This window comes from Bombina bombina, chromosome 11 (genome assembly GCF_027579735.1).
Source record: "Bombina bombina isolate aBomBom1 chromosome 11, aBomBom1.pri, whole genome shotgun sequence".
NCBI lineage: Eukaryota > Metazoa > Chordata > Amphibia > Anura > Bombinatoridae > Bombina > Bombina bombina.
Window position 1 is genome coordinate 128,537,997 of NC_069509.1, and position 16,349 is coordinate 128,554,345.

Genomic DNA, 16,349 nt, shown 5'->3' on the forward strand with positions numbered 1-16,349 from the left:
AATTTCTGTCCAAGAGTATAACAGAAGTATTATTCTGTGTATGCTTTATGTAATTTAGATAGTAATTTTAAGGCATTGAGGATGTATTGTGTGACTGTAGGAAGGTATTTTATATACATTTTTGACAGTGAATGGTTTCTGGGAACATTTCCTTAGTTGATGATATTATTATGTTGTATAGTTCATGGATAAACCCTTTGAGCTGCTTGGGAGGGGTTGATAGATCATGTTTTTACTATGGTCATATTTAAAGTGTCTAAGCATTTTATCATGTGTTTGCCCCATTACAGAAGTTCATTGAATTTGAAGATTCCCTTGAACAAGAAAAGAAGGATCTTCAGTACCAAGTAGAAACCCTTGAATTCCAGTCCCGGCAGATGGAGCTAAAAAACAGAAACTATGCCGACCAAAGTAAGTGCATAAAAGCATTTTAGTATCGTTATTGTATGGAAAAAGCAGCAATGTATTCTGGGAAATGGTCTGAGTCATCTTTTGGCAGCAAATAAATAATGTATGGTAAGGAAAACCAACCACAAATTTTGTTTGTTACAGTTAATATTATTTCTCTTGTTAAGTGTATCCAGTCCACGGATCATCCATTACTTATGGGATATTCTCCTCCCCAACAGGACGTTGCAAGAGGATCACCCACAGCAGAGCTGTTATATAGCTCCTCCCCTCACTGTCATACCCAGTCATTCTCTTGCAACTCTCAACAAAGATGGATGTAGTAAGAGGAGTGTGGTGTATTATAGTTAGTTTTTAACTTCAATCAAAAGTTTGTTATTTTTAAATGGTACCGGAGTGTACTGTTTTATCAAAGGCAGCATTAGAAGAAGAATCTGCCTGTGATTTCTATGATCTTAGCAGAAGTAACTAAGATCCATTGCTGTTCTCACATATTCTGAGGAGTGAGGTAACTTCAGAGAGGGAATGGCGTGCAGGTTTCCTGCAATAAGGTATGTGCAGTAAACATATTTCTAGGGATGGAACTTGCTAGAAAAATGCTGCTGATACCGGATTAATGTAAGTTAAGCCTAAATGCAGTGATTTAATAGCGACTGGTATCAGGCTTATTAACAGAGATACATACTCTTATAAAAGTGTAATATAAAACGTTTGCTGGCATGTTAATCGTTTTTATATATGTTTGGTGACAAAAATTATTGGGGCCTAGTTTTTTCTCCACATGGCTGGCTTGAATTTTGCCTAGTAACAGTTTCCTAAGGCTTTCCACTGTTGTAATATGAGTGGGAGGGGCCTATTTTAGCGCTTTTCTGCGCAGTTAAAATTACAGACAAAGACATCCAGCTTCCCTCTGCATGATACAGGACATCTCTGAAGGGCTCAAAAGGCTTCAAAAGTCGTGTTTGAGGAGGGTAACATCCACAGTAGATCTGTGGCAGTTGTGACTAGCTTTAAAAACGTTTTTTTCATTTATTCCGTTTTTGATATTAAGGGGTTAATCATCCATTTGCAAGTGGGTGCAATGCTCTGTTAACTTGTTACATACACTGTAAAAATTTCGTTAGTGTAACTGCCTTTTTTCACTGTTATTTCAAATTTTGCAAAATTTGTTTTCTCTTAAAGGCACAGTAACGTTTTTTATATTGCTTGTTAACTTGGTTTAAAGTGTTTTCCAAGCTTGCTAGTCTCATTGCTAGTCTGTACAAACATGTCTGACACAGAGGAAACTACTTGTTCATTATGTTTAAAAGCCATGGTGGAGCCCCATAGGAGAATGTGTACTAAATGTATTGATTTCACCTTAAACAGTAAAAATCAGTCTTTATCTATAAGAGAATTGTCACCAGAGGGTTCTATCGAGGGGGAAGTTATGCCGACTAACTCTCCCCACGTGTCAGACCCTTTGCCTCCCGGCCAAGGGACGCACGCTAATATGGCGCCAAGTACATCAGGGATGCCCATAGCGATTACTTTGCAGGACATGGCTGCAATCATGAATAATACACTGTCTCAGGTATTAGCCAGATTGCCTGAAATAAGAGGCAAGCGCGATAGCTCTGGGGTTAGACGAGATACAGAGCGCGTGGATGCTGTAAGAGCCATGTCTGATACTGCGTCACAATATGCAGAACCTGAGGACGGAGAGCTTCAGTCTGTGGGTGACGTCTCTGAATCGGGGAGACCTGATTCAGAGATTTCTAATTTTAAATTTAAGCTTGAGAACCTCCGTACATTGCTTGGGGAGGTATTAGCTGCTCTGAATGACTGTGACACAATTGCAGTGCCAGAGAAATTGTGTAGGCTGGATAAATACTATGCAGTGCCGGCGAGCACCGATGTTTTTCCAATACCTAAAAGGCTTACAGAAATCATTAGTAAGGAGTGGGATAGACCCGGTGTGCCCTTTTCCCCACCTCCTATATTTAGAAAAATGTTTCCAATAGATGCCACTACACGGGACTTATGGCAGACAGTCCCTAAGGTGGAGGGAGCAGTTTCTACTTTAGCAAAGCGCACTACTATCCCTGTCGAGGACAGTTGTGCTTTTTCAGATCCAATGGATAAAAAATTAGAAGGTTACCTTAAGAAAATGTTTATTCAACAAGGTTTTATTTTACAGCCCCTTGCATGCATTGCGCCTGTCACTGCTGCGGCGGCGTTCTGGTTTGAGGCCCTGGAAGAGGCCATCCATACAGCTCCATTGACTGAAATTATTGACAAGCTTAGAACACTTAAGCTAGCTAACTCTTTTATTTCTGATGCCGTTGTTCATTTGACTAAACTAACGGCTAAAAATTCCGGATTCGCCATCCAGGCGCGCAGGGCGCTATGGCTTAAATCCTGGTCAGCTGATGTGACTTCGAAGTCTAAATTACTCAACATTCCTTTCAAGGGACAGACCTTATTCGGGCCTGGTTTGAAGGAAATTATTGCTGACATTACTGGAGGTAAGGGTCATACCCTCCCTCAGGACAGGGCCAAATCAAAGGCCAAACAGTCTAATTTTCGTGCCTTTGGAAACTTCAAGGCAGGTGCAACATCAACTCCCTCTACCTCAAGACAAGAGGGAACTTTTGCTCAATCTAAGTAGGCCTGGAAACCTACCCAGGCCTGGAACAAGGGCAAGCAGGCCAGAAAGCCTGCTGCTGCCTCCAAGACAGCATGAAGGAGCGGCCCCCTATCCGACAACGGATCTAGTAAGGGGCAGACTCTCTCTCTTCGCCCAGGCGTGGGCAAGAGATGTTCAGGATCCCTGGGCGTTGGAGATCATATCTCAGGGATATCTTCTGGACTTCAAAGCTTCTCCCCCACAAGGGAGATTTCACCTTTCAAGATTATCTGCGAACCAGATAAAGAGAGAGGCATTTCTAAGCTGCGTGCAAGACCTCCTTGTAATGGGAGTGATCCATCCAGTTCCGCGGACGGAGCAAGGACAGGGATTTTATTCAAATCTGTTTGTGGTTCCCAAAAAAGAGGGAACCTTCAGACCAATTTTGGATTTAAAGATCCTAAACAAATTCCTCAGAGTTCCATCATTCAAGATGGAAACTATTCGAACCATCCTACCCATGATCCAAGAGGGTCAGTTCATGACCACAGTGGACTTAAAGGATGCTTACCTTCACATTCCGATTCACAAGAATCATCATCGGTTCCTGAGGTTTGCCTTTCTAGACAGGCATTACCAGTTTGTAGCTCTCCCATTCGGGTTGGCTACAGCCCCAAGAATTTTTACAAAGGTTCTGGGCTCACTCCTGGCGGTTCTAAGGCCGCGAGGCATAGCGGTGGCTCCCTATCTAGACAACATCCTGATACAGGCGTCAAGCTTTCAAATTGCCAAGTCTCATACAGAGATAGTCCTGGCATTTCTGAGGTCGCATGGGTGGAAAGTGAACGAAGAAAAGAGTACTCTATCCCCTCTCACAAGGGTTTCCTTCCTAGGGACTCTGATAGATTCTATAGAAATGAAAATTTACCTGACGGAGTCCAGGTTATCAAAACTTCTAAATGCTTGCCATGTTCTTCACTCCATTCCGCGCCCCACGGTGGCTCAGTGCATGGAAGTAATCGGCTTAATGGTGGCGGCGATGGACATAGTGCCATTTGCACGCCTGCATGTCAGACCGCTGCAATTATGCATGCTCAGCCAGTGGAATGGGGATTACAAAGATTTGTCCCCTCTACTAAATCTGGACCAGGAAACCAGAGATTCTCTTCTCTGGTGGTTATCTCGGATCCATCTGTCCAAAGGTATGACCTTTCGCAAGCCAGATTGGACCATTGTAACAACAGACGCCAGCCTTTTAGGTTGGGGTGCAGTCTGGAACTCCCTGAAGGCTCAGGGCTCATGGACTCAGGAGGAGAAAATCCTTCCAATAAATATTCTGGCTTGGCCTCAGTTAGCAAAACTGAGGTTCATCAGATTTCAGTCGGACAACATCACGACTGTGGCTTACATCAACCATCAAGAGGGGACCAGAAGTTCCCTAGCGATGTCAGAAGTCTCCAAGATAATTCGCTGGGCAGAGACTCACTCTTGCCACCTGTCAGCGATCCATATCCCAGGGGTAGAGAACTGGGAGGCGGATTTTCTAAGTCGTCAGACTTTTCATCCGGGGGAGTGGGAACTCCATCCGGAGGTGTTTGCTCAATTGGTTCTCCGTTGGGGCAAACCAGAACTGGATCTCATGGCGTCTCGCCAGAACGCCAAGCTTCTTTGTTATGGATCCAGGTCCAGGGACCCAGAAGCGGCACTGATAGATGCTCTAGCAATGCCTTGGTTCTTCAACCTGGCTTATGTGTTTCCACCGTTTCCTCTGCTCCCTCGTCTGATTGCCAAAATCAGAGAGGAGAGAGCCTCGGTGATATTGATAGCGCCTGCGTGGCCACGCTGGACCTGGTATGCAGACCTAGTGGACATGTCATCCTTTCCACCATGGACTCTGCCTCTGAGACAAGACCTTCTAATACAAGGTCCTTTCAATCATCCGAATCTACTTTCTCTGAGACTGACTGCATGGAGATTGAACGCTTGATCCTATCAAAGCGTGGCTTCTCCGAGTCAGTAATTTGATACCTTAATACAGGCGTGAAAGCCTGTCACCAGGAAAATTTACCACAAGATATGGCGTAAATACCTTCATTGGTGTGAATCCAAGAATTACTCATGGAGTAGGGTTAGGATTCCTAGAATATTGTCCTTCCTCCAAGAGGGCTTGGATAAAAGATTATCAGCTAGTTCTTTAAAGGGACAGATTTTTGCTCTGTCTATTCTTTTGCACAAGCGTCTGGCTGACGTTCCAGACGTTGAGGCATTTTGTCAGGCTTTAGTTAGAATTAAGCCTGTGTTTAAACCTGTTGCTCCCCCATGGAGCTTAAACTTAGTTCTTAAAGTTCTTCAAGGAGTTCCGTTTGAACCCCTTCATTCTATTGATATCAAACTTCTATCATGGAAAGTTCTTTTTCTGATGGCTATTTCCTCGGCTCGAAGAGTCTCGGAGTTATCTGCCTTACATTGTGATTCTCCTTATCTGATCTTTCATTCAGATAAAGTAGTTCTGCGTACAAAACCTGGGTTTTTACCTAAAGTGGTTTCTAACAGGAATATCAATCAAGAGATTGTTGTTCCGTTATTATGCCCTAATCCTTCATCAAAGAAGGAACGTCTTTTGCATAATCTAGACGTAGTCCGTGCATTGAAGTTTTACTTGCAGGCTACTAAAGATTTTCGTCAAACATCTAACCTGTTTGTTGTTTACTCTGGACAGAGGAGAGGTCAAAAGGCCTCGGCAACCTCTCTGTCTTTTTGGCTTCGGAGTATAATCCGTTTAGCCTATGAGACTGCTGGACAGCAGCCCCCTGAAAGAATTACAGCTCATTCTACTAGAGCTGTGGCTTCCACCTGGGCCTTTAAAAATGAGGCCTCTGTTGAACAGATTTGGTCTTCGCTTCATACCTTTTCAAAATTTTACAAATTTGATACTTTTGCTTCTTCGGAGGCTGTTTTTGGGAGAAAGGTTCTTCAGGCAGTGGTTCCTTCCGTTTGAGTTCCTGCCTTGTCCCTCCCATCATCCGTGTACTTTAGCTTTGGTATTGGTATCCCATAAGTAATGGATGATTCGTGAACTGGATACACTTAACAAGAGAAAACATAATTTATGCTTACCTGATAAATTTATTTCTCTTGTAGTGTATCCAGTCCACGGCCCGCCCTGTCCTTTTAAGGCAGGTCTAAATTTTAATCAAATTTCAGTCACCACTGCACCCTATGGTTTCTCCTTTCTCTGTTTGTTTCGGTCGAATGACTGGATATGACAGTGAGGGGAGGAGCTATATAACAGCTCTGCTGTGGGTGATCCTCTTGCAACGTCCTGCTGGGGAGGAGAATATCCCATAAGTAATGGATGATCCGTGGACTGGATACACTACAAGAGAAATAAATTTATCAGGTAAGCATAAATTATGTTTTTCTGGATTTTAGACTTGATCTACTTTATTCCTTAAGAGGTAGCATTGCCACTTTTACAACCATTTATATTACCCTGATCATTGAATGCTTAAGTACCTTTGTCTGTCTTACTTTTAACAAAAACTGTAAAGATATCTTAAATATTTGTTAAGAAACTTAAAGGGATACGATCAGGGCAAAAAATTTCTTTTGTGATTAAAGGGACACTCAGGTTTTATTACATTTTCATGATTCAGATACAGCATGTAATTTTAAACAACTTTCCAATTTACTTCCATTAAAAAAAATGTGCACAGTCTTTTATATTTACACTTTTTTTGAGACACCAGCTCCTACTGAGCATGTGCAAGAACTCAGACTATACGTATATGCATTTGTGATTGGCTGATTGCTATCACATGGTACAGGGGGAGTGGAAATATACAGAACTTTAAAATGTGTTAAAAAAGAATCTACTACTCATTTGAAATTCAGAGTAAAAGCTATTGCATTGTCTTGTTATCTTGCATTTGTTGATTATGCAAATCTGCTGTGTTTACTGGTCCTTTAAGACACAGCATACAATTTTTTTTTCCAATTTACTTCTAATATCAAATTTGTTTTGTTCCCATAATATTCTGTGTTGAAGAGATGCCTAGGTAGGCATCTGGATCACTATTTGGTGGGAAATATTGCTGCCATGTAGTGCTCTTGCAAAATGGATAACATTTTTGCAAAACTGCTGCCATGGTGCTCCAGAAATGAGACAGCTTCTAAGCACACCCTCCTGCTTTTCAGCAAAAGATACCAAGATAATGAAGAAAAATTGATAATAGAAATTAATTAAAAAATGTGTAATTTGATATCCCTTTAAAGAAAAGAATATTTGATTGACAGTGTCCTTGTTTCCAATTAAGTTAGCAACTCAAAGCTATGCAAGTCCTCTCTAACAACCAAGGGGTTCAATAAATATTATTACAGGTACAAATGTCCAAATCTGGAATTCCAAAATCCAGAATTATTCAGAACTCCAGGCCTTTTCATTAATATATATTTTTTAAAATAAAATTGTTTTAAAAATTAAAAAATGTTGCCGCCAGTAAGTCACAATCTTCTTTGCTGGTGTTTTTGGTTTGTTTTTGTGCTCTAAAATGCAAATTGTAGTCTATATTTATTTACAACAACTATTACCTTTTTTTATTACAGTACTCTACTATCTTTCTGATGGTACTATGTATATACAAAGTATTACAAATGATATAAAACTACCTTTAGCTTACATGTATAAACTGTATTATGACATATTGTGTAAATGACAAAAGATGCTGTTGTCTACTCATGGTTCCATCCTCTGTCCAAGCTGTCCCATTTTACAGATGCAGATGAACAAATATTCAAAAATTAAAAACTATTTTGAAATCCAAACCTTTTCCAGTACAAAGCAGTTTGGTCAAAGGGTTTTGTTCCTGTTAAACATTATTTGCATGGCTACATGTAGCCACCAATCAGCAGGCACTACCCAGGTGCTAAACCAAAAATGGGCCTGCTCTTATGTGTACATTCCTGCTTTTTCAAATAAAGATAGCAAGAGAACGAATAAACATTTATAATAGGAGTAAATTAGAAAGTTGCTTAAAATTGCATGCTCTGTCTGAATCATGAAAGAAAACATTTTTTTCCCTCCCTTTAAAGTGAAGGTCAATTTTGACGAATTAGTGCCCGGTTTTTAATAATCCTATTAAAAACAAGGGCACTTTAATTAATCTAAATTGACATTTCAAGCGTTTTCTTCAAAAACTTACCTTTTAATCCTGAAAGCTGCTCAATCGATTCCCCCGGCCGTTGGAAGCCTCTGCTTAAGTCAGAAATTACGAATCCGGCTTCCTCCAATCACATCATTCCCCCCCGGGGGGAACATGGCCTGAGGAAATGCCGTGATTGAATGAAGCCGGATTCGTCATTTTGGACCCGCGAAGAGGACTTGCGACGGGCGGAGGAAGCGCTGCAGCGGCTCTCAGGATTAAAAGGTAAGTTTTTGAAGAAAACGCTCGAAATGTCAATTTTGATGAATTAAAGTGCCCTTGTTTTTAATAGGATTATTAAAAACCGGGAACTAATTCCACAAAATTGACCTTCACTTTAAAGGACCACTCAATGCAGTAGAATTGCATAATTAACAGCTGAATAATAAAAAGACAAGGCAATAACACATATTCTGAATTTCAAATAAGCAGTAGATGGTTTTCTGACAAATTTATGTTTTCAGCCAATCACAGACTAGTATATGTATACCCTGTGAGCTTGTGCACACGCTCAGTAGAATCTTGTTCCCCAGAAAGTGTGAATATAAACATTTGATAATAGTAAAGTAAATTGGAAAGTGTCTTAAAACTGCACGATCTATCTGAATCATAAAAGTTTACTTTGACTTGAGTGTCCCTTTAAGCACAAATGTCTACATATTTCTTTGTCAAACCTATTTGTTCTTACATTTAACATGTGCGCACTTTTCCCCTTAGTTTCCAGGCTAGAAGAACGGGAATCTGAAATGAAGAAGGAATATAATGCTTTACATCAGCGACACACAGAGGTACATATATTTATTTTAACTGTATGGGGTAGATTTACCAAGCAGCGGATGCTGCAATCTACCCCTGATGTTTTTGGCTCGCTACTCCATAACTAGTCCGCCACCTCTGAGGTGGCAAACTGCAGTCATCCGATCAGGATGATTGACACCCTCTGCTAGCGGCCTATTGGCCGCGAATGTGCAGGGGCGGCATTAAACAAGCATTTCACCAGAAATGCTTGTGCAATGTTAAATGCCGACAGTGTATGCTGTCGGCATTTAGCGATGCCGGGGCAGACATGATTCATTGCAGGGAATCATGTCCGCCCGCCATTTGATAATTTGGCCCCATGTATGTATTACCAGGATACAACAAAAACTGAAGGGAAATATTTATGTGTATTATATTTTAATATGAATGGAATATACGTTCCCATAAACTCATTTTGAGGGATGGACAAATGTCAGAATTTCGACATTTGAATGTTAAAACAAATGATCTCATTGACATCAGTTTTGCCATTTGTATATCTTTATAGAGCAAATGTACATTTGAATATCAAATATTAACATTATAATATCAAATATAATATATGACTATTTGAATGGAACATACAAAATATTATATTTGAATGTTGATTCCCTTAGACTTACACTGATGTGTAAGTGAATCATTATTGACATAGATATATATAATATTTGAATGCTACATTAATTATTGAAATACTACATTTGTATTTGTTTGAAAACACAAACAATTAATAGTTGGCAAATATTTTACATTTGTTTGTAACAAACAAGTGCTGCCAACATCTGTTATTGTTAACAATATTTATAAAACCATTCATCCTCTTTGTCTTCCTGTTCTTTTGTAAGTAATTAAGTTATATACAGTATCTAAAGATTGACTCAGGCATTTCCTAGACCTTTTTGATTCTCTTTTCTGCTATCACTTTTGTCAAAAGCCTTTTAAATTTATTTAAAAGGACAGTTGCCTGCTACAGTGTATTAAATTGTTAACAAATAGTTCCTTTCCTGCTGATTTAGCCTGACGCATCTGCCACATATATGGGCATAGAAATACTATGCAAACAAGATGCAATAGTAGAAATTACCCCCCCCCCCCTCCCCAGTAGGAGGTGGGATTGAGAGATCCCGGCCCATTTAAACGGGTGCTCTTTCAACAGCTTTATATACAATCAGTTTCTTGCCGGATTACATTTTTTTAAATTCTTTTAAATGCCATAAAGTTTTATCATATATTAAATATCCAATAAATGTTTTACATTTATTCATTGCATTAAAAACACTGAAATATGCAGATAGTATAATTAGCTTAGGTATTAAAAAATAATTGTGCAAAGCATAGTTTTATATCATTGTGAATAAGAGTTTATCTTTGTCCCAAGGCCTCCATTTGCTATGAGCAATATTTCTCATTTTTGATTGGGTGGGTGGTACAGTCAATCAGATGCTGTCCCATACAAAGCAAACAGAGCACACTTTTTTGCTGTATGGCACAAAACTATGCACTTAAGGATATTCTTTGAACTAATAATTATATATGCACTGTTACAGAGATCTGTGGCAACCCAAGGGTTGCAGGTTCGATCCCGGCAAGGTCCACTCAGCCTTTCATCCTTCCGAGGTCGGTAAAATGAGTACCATTAAGTTGGGTAATAATAATACCTGTTATCAGTGCTGCAAGTCGATTAAGTTTGAGGTTGTGCGCTATACAAGTATCCAATTATTATTATATATATTAAGGCCACACACACAAGAAAAGAAAAGTAAAGACCTTTTTAATTTCCTACCTTTGTGAGCTCCACTTGTAAGCCATCATGTAACTGACACTTTGCTTTTGTATCACAAGATGATCCAGACCTATGTGGAACATATTGAACGCTCCAAGCTGCAGCAGGTGGCCGGGAACAGCCAATCAGAGAGCGGTGGCACTGGCCGCAGGTATAGTGATAATATTGTTTAGGCTCTGAAGTGCCCAAATTATTGTTTTTGTCGTGAAATTTGAAAGTAAAATATTTATAATATAATGTGTGTCTGTTCAGTAAAAGGTTTGGGACTCACTCGGATTATAGGATTGTGAGATAAATAGAGATGAATGAAAAATATAGATGCATATAATTTGTGTGCCTATGACTAAATATTTGAATTGTTTTATATGTTAAAATACTTCTCTGTTATTTTATATTGTTTTTATTTTATAAAATCATTATCCCTTAAAAGGACAATACATGTTGATAAAATTATATTACGTATTTCTCCTGTTAAGTGTAGTCAGTCCACGGGTCATCCATTACTTATGGGATTATATCTCCTCCCTAACAGGAAGTGCAAGAGGATCACCCAAGCAGAGCTGCTATATAGCTCCTCCCCTCTACGTCATACCCAGTCATTCTCTTGCACCTAACTAATAGATAGGACGTGTGAGAGGACTGTGGTTGTTAAACTTAGTTTTTATTTCTTCAATCAAAAGTTTGTTATTTTAAACAGCACCGGAGTGTGTTGTTTTTTCTCAGGCAGCATTAGAAGAAGAATCTACCTGAGTTTGTGTATGATCTTAGCGGTCGTAACTAAGATCCATTTGCTGTTCTCGGCCATTCTAAGGAGCGAGGTAACTTCAGAACAGGGGACAGCGGGCAGGGTTCACCTGCAAGGAGGGATGTTGCAGTATATTATTTTCTAAGGAATGGAATTGACTGAGAAAATACTGCTAATACCGATGTAATGTAAGTACAGCCTTAAATGCAGTAGTAGCGACTGGTATCAGGCTGATATGTATGTATGTTTACACTGAGGTATTTCTGGGGAATGGCACTTCACTAAGAAAATACTGTATACATATAACTTATAGCCTATTCTGCAGTGAAAGCGACTAGCAGCAGGCTTTTTAATAACATTTCATAATTTTATATTTAAAACGTTTACTGGCATGTTAATCGTTTTCTCTGAGGTACTTGGTGATAAAACTTTATGGGCATTATTTTTCCACATGGCTGTCGTTTTTTTATGAATAAAATCAGTTTACTGAGCTTCCCCACTGTTGTATTATGAGTGGGAGGGGCCTATTTTGGCGCTTTATTGCGCAGTAAAAATTCAGTCACAGTCTTCCTATTTCTTCCTGCATGATCCAGGACGTCTCTACAGAGCCCAGGGGTCTCCAAAACTAGTTTTGAGGGAGGTAATCACTCACAGCAGACCTGTGAGACTGTGCTTTGACTGTGATAAAAACGCTTATATTTTAAATTGTTATCCGTTTTTGGGTACTAAGGGGTTAATCATCCATTTGCTGGTGGGTGCAATCCTTTGCTAACTTAATGCATTTACTGTGAAAATTTGGTTGCTATAACTAATCTGGTTCATTGTTATTTCAACTGTGACAGTTTTGTGTGCTTCTTAAAGGCACAGTAACGTTTTTTATATTGCTTGTAAATTTCTTTGAAAAGTATTTTCCAAGCTTGCTAGTCTAATTGCTAGTTTGTTTAAACATGTCTGACACAGAGGAATCTCTTTGTGCAATATGTTCAAAGGCCAATGTGGAGCCCAATAGAAATTTGTGTACTAATTGCATTGATGCTACTTTAAATAAAAGCCAATCTGTACATGTAAAGAAAATTTCACCAGACAACGAGGGGGAAGTTATGCCGACTAACTCTCCTCACGTGTCAGTACCTGCATCTCCCGCTCAGGAGGTGCGTGATATTGTGGCGCCAAGTACATCAGGGCGGCCCTTACAAATCACTTTGCAAGACATGGCTAATGTTATGACTGAAGTTTTATCTAAATTGCCAGAACTTAGGGGTAAACGCGACCACTCTGGGGTGAGAACAGAGTGCGCTGATAATAATAGGGCCATGTCTGATACTGCGTCACAATTTGCAGAACATGAGGACGGAGAGCTTCATTCTGTGGGTGACGGATCTGATCCAAATAAACTGGATTCAGACATTTCAAATTTTAAATTTAAGCTTGAGAACCTCCGTGTGTTACTAGGGGAGGTATTAGCGGCTCTGAATGATTGTAACACGGTTGCAATTCCAGAGAAAATATGTAGGCTGGATAAATATTTTGCGGTACCGACGTGTACTGACGTTTTTCCTATACCTAAAAGGCTTACAGAAATTGTTAACAAGGAGTGGGATAGACCCGGTGTGCCTTTTTCACCCCCTCCTATATTTAGGAAAATGTTTCCAATAGACGCCACCACACGGGACTTATGGCAGACGGTTCCTAAGGTGGAGGGAGCAGTTTCTACTCTGGCTAAGCGCACCACTATCCCGGTGGAGGATAGCTGTGCTTTTTCAGATCCAATGGATAAAAAGTTAGAGGGTTACCTTAAGAAAATGTTTGTTCAACAAGGTTTTATATTGCAACCCCTTGCATGCATTGCGCCTGTCACGGCTGCGGCGGCATTCTGGTTTGAGTCTCTGGAAGAGACCATTAGCTCAGCTCCGTTGGATGAGATTACAGACAAGCTTAGAGTCCTTAAGCTAGCTAATTCATTTATTTCTGATGCCGTAGTACACTTAACTAAACTTACGGCTAAGAACTCCGGATTCGCCATTCAAGCGCGCAGGGCGCTGTGGCTTAAATCCTGGTCAGCCGATGTGACTTCTAAATCTAAATTGCTTAACATACCTTTCAAAGGGCAGACATTATTCGGGCCCGGTTTGAAAGAAATTATCGCTGACATTACTGGAGGTAAGGGCCATGCCCTGCCTCAAGACAGAGCCAAACCAAGGGCTAGACAGTCTAATTTTCGTGCCTTTCGTAACTTCAAGGCAGGAGCAGCATCAACTTCCTCCGCTCCAAAACAGGAAGGAACTGTTGCTCGCTACAGACAGGGCTGGAAACCTAACCAGACCTGGAACAAGGGCAAGCAGGCCAGAAAACCTGCTGCTGCCCCTAAGACAGCATGAAGTGAGGGCCCCCAATCCGGAAACGGATCTAGTGGGGGGCAGACTTTCTCTCTTCGCCCAGGCTTGGGCAAGAGATGTCCAGGATCCCTGGGCGTTAGAGATCATATCTCAGGGATATCTTCTGGACTTAAAAGCTTCTCCTCCAAAAGGGAGATTTCATCTTTCAAGGTTGTCAGCAAACCAGATAAAGAAAGAGGCGTTTCTACGCTGTGTACAAGATCTTTTACTAATGGGAGTGATCCACCCGGTTCCGCGGTCGGAACACGGACAAGGGTTTTACTCAAATCTGTTTGTGGTTCCCAAGAAAGAAGGAACCTTCAGACCAATCTTGGACTTAAAGATCCTAAACAAATTCCTAAGAGTTCCATCGTTCAAAATGGAAACTATTCGGACAATCTTACCTATGATCCAAAAGGGTCAGTACATGACCACAGTGGATTTAAAGGATGCCTACCTTCACATACCGATTCACAAAGATCATTACCGGTACCTAAGGTTTGCCTTCCTAAACAGGCATTTCCAGTTTGTAGCTCTTCCCTTCGGGTTAGCTACTGCTCCAAGAATCTTTACAAAGGTTCTGGGTTCTCTTCTGGCGGTACTAAGACCGCGAGGAATATCGGTAGCTCCGTACCTAGACGACATTCTGATACAAGCGTCAAGTTTCCAAGCTGCCAAGTCTCATACAGAGTTAGTGCTGGCATTTCTAAGGTCACATGGGTGGAAGGTGAACGAAGAAAAGAGTTCTCTATTGCTACTCACAAGAGTTCCCTTCTTAGGGACTCTTATAGATTCTGTAGAAATGAAAATTTACCTGACAGAGGACAGGTTAACAAAACTCCTAAATGCTTGCCGTGTCCTTCATTCCATTCCACACCCGTCAGTGGCTCAATGCATGGAGGTAATCGGCTTAATGGTAGCGGCAATGGACATAGTACCCTTTGCACGCCTGCATCTCAGACCACTGCAATTGTGCATGCTAAGTCAGTGGAATGGGGATTACTCAGATTTGTCCCCTATGCTGAATCTGGATCAAGAGACCAGAAATTCTCTTCTATGGTGGCTCTCTCGGCCACATCTGTCCAAGGGGATGCCCTTCAGCAGACCAGATTGGACGATTGTAACAACAGACGCCAGCCTGCTAGGTTGGGGCGCTGTCTGGAATTCCCTGAAGACTCAGGGATCATGGACTCAGGAGGAGAGTCTCCTTCCAATAAACATTCTGGAATTAAGAGCAGTTTTCAATGCCCTTCTGGCTTGGCCTCAGTTAGCAACTCTGAGGTTCATCAGGTTTCAGTCGGACAACATCACGACTGTGGCTTACATCAACCATCAGGGAGGGACAAGGAGTTCCCTAGCGATGATGGAAGTCTCAAAGATAATTCACTGGGCAGAGTCTCACTCTTGCCACCTATCAGCGATCCACATCCCAGGCGTGGAGAACTGGGAGGCGGATTTCCTAAGTCGCCAGACTTTTCATCCGGGGGAGTGGGAACTTCATCCGGAGGTCTTTGCCCAAATACTTCGGCGTTGGGGCAAACCAGATCTGGATCTCATGGCGTCTCGCCAGAACGCCAAGCTTCCTTGTTACGGGTCCAGGTCCAGGGACCCGGGAGCGGTTCTGATAGATGCTCTGACAGCACCTTGGGTCTTCAACATGGCTTATGTGTTTCCACCCTTCCCGATGCTTCCTCGATTGATTGCCAGGATCAAACAGGAGAGAGCATTGGTGATTCTAATAGCGCCTGCGTGGCCACGCAGGACCTGGTATGCAGATCTAGTGGACATGTCATCCTGTCCACCTTGGTCTCTGCCTCTGAGACAGGACCTTCTGATTCAGGGTCCTTTCAAACATCAAAATCTAATTTCTCTGAGGCTGACTGCATGGAGATTGAACGCTTGATTTTATCAAAGCGTGGATTTTCGGAGTCAGTAATTGATACCTTAATACAGGCTAGGAAACCTGTTACCAGGAAAATTTAATATAAAATATGGCGTAAATACTTGCATTGGTGCGAATCCAAGAGTTACTCATGGAGTAAGGTTAGGATTCCTAGGATATTGTCTTTTCTACAAGAAGGTTTAGAAAAGGGTTTATCTGCTAGTTCTTTAAAGGGACAGATCTCAGCTCTGTCCATCCTTTTACACAAACGTCTGTCAGAAGTTCCAGACGTTCAGGCTTTTTGTCAGGCTTTGGCCAGGATTAAGCCTGTGTTTAAGACTGTTGCTCCTCCGTGGAGCTTAAACTTAGTTCTTAACGTTTTACAGGGTGTTCCGTTTGAACCCCTTCATTCCATTGATATCAAGCTGTTATCTTGGAAAGTTCTGTTTTTAATGGCTATTTCCTCGGCTCGAAGAGTCTCTGAGTTATCGGCCTTACATTGTGATTCTCCTTATCTGATTTTTCATTCAGACAAGGTAGTTCTGCGTA

At 41.1% G+C, this 16,349-nt stretch overlaps 1 protein-coding gene across 1 annotated transcript in view; it reads left to right on the forward strand.

Annotated features, from left to right (window-relative positions):
- MAPK8IP3 (mitogen-activated protein kinase 8 interacting protein 3) overlaps positions 1-16,349 on the forward strand; it is a 248,606-nt gene that overhangs the window by 51,885 nt on the left and 180,372 nt on the right. Inside the window, exons 2-4 of the mRNA XM_053695247.1 lie at positions 291-411; positions 8,935-9,005; positions 10,858-10,949. Of these exons, the coding sequence (XP_053551222.1) occupies positions 291-411; positions 8,935-9,005; positions 10,858-10,949 (284 nt within the window). The remainder of the gene's footprint in view (positions 1-290; positions 412-8,934; positions 9,006-10,857; positions 10,950-16,349) is intronic.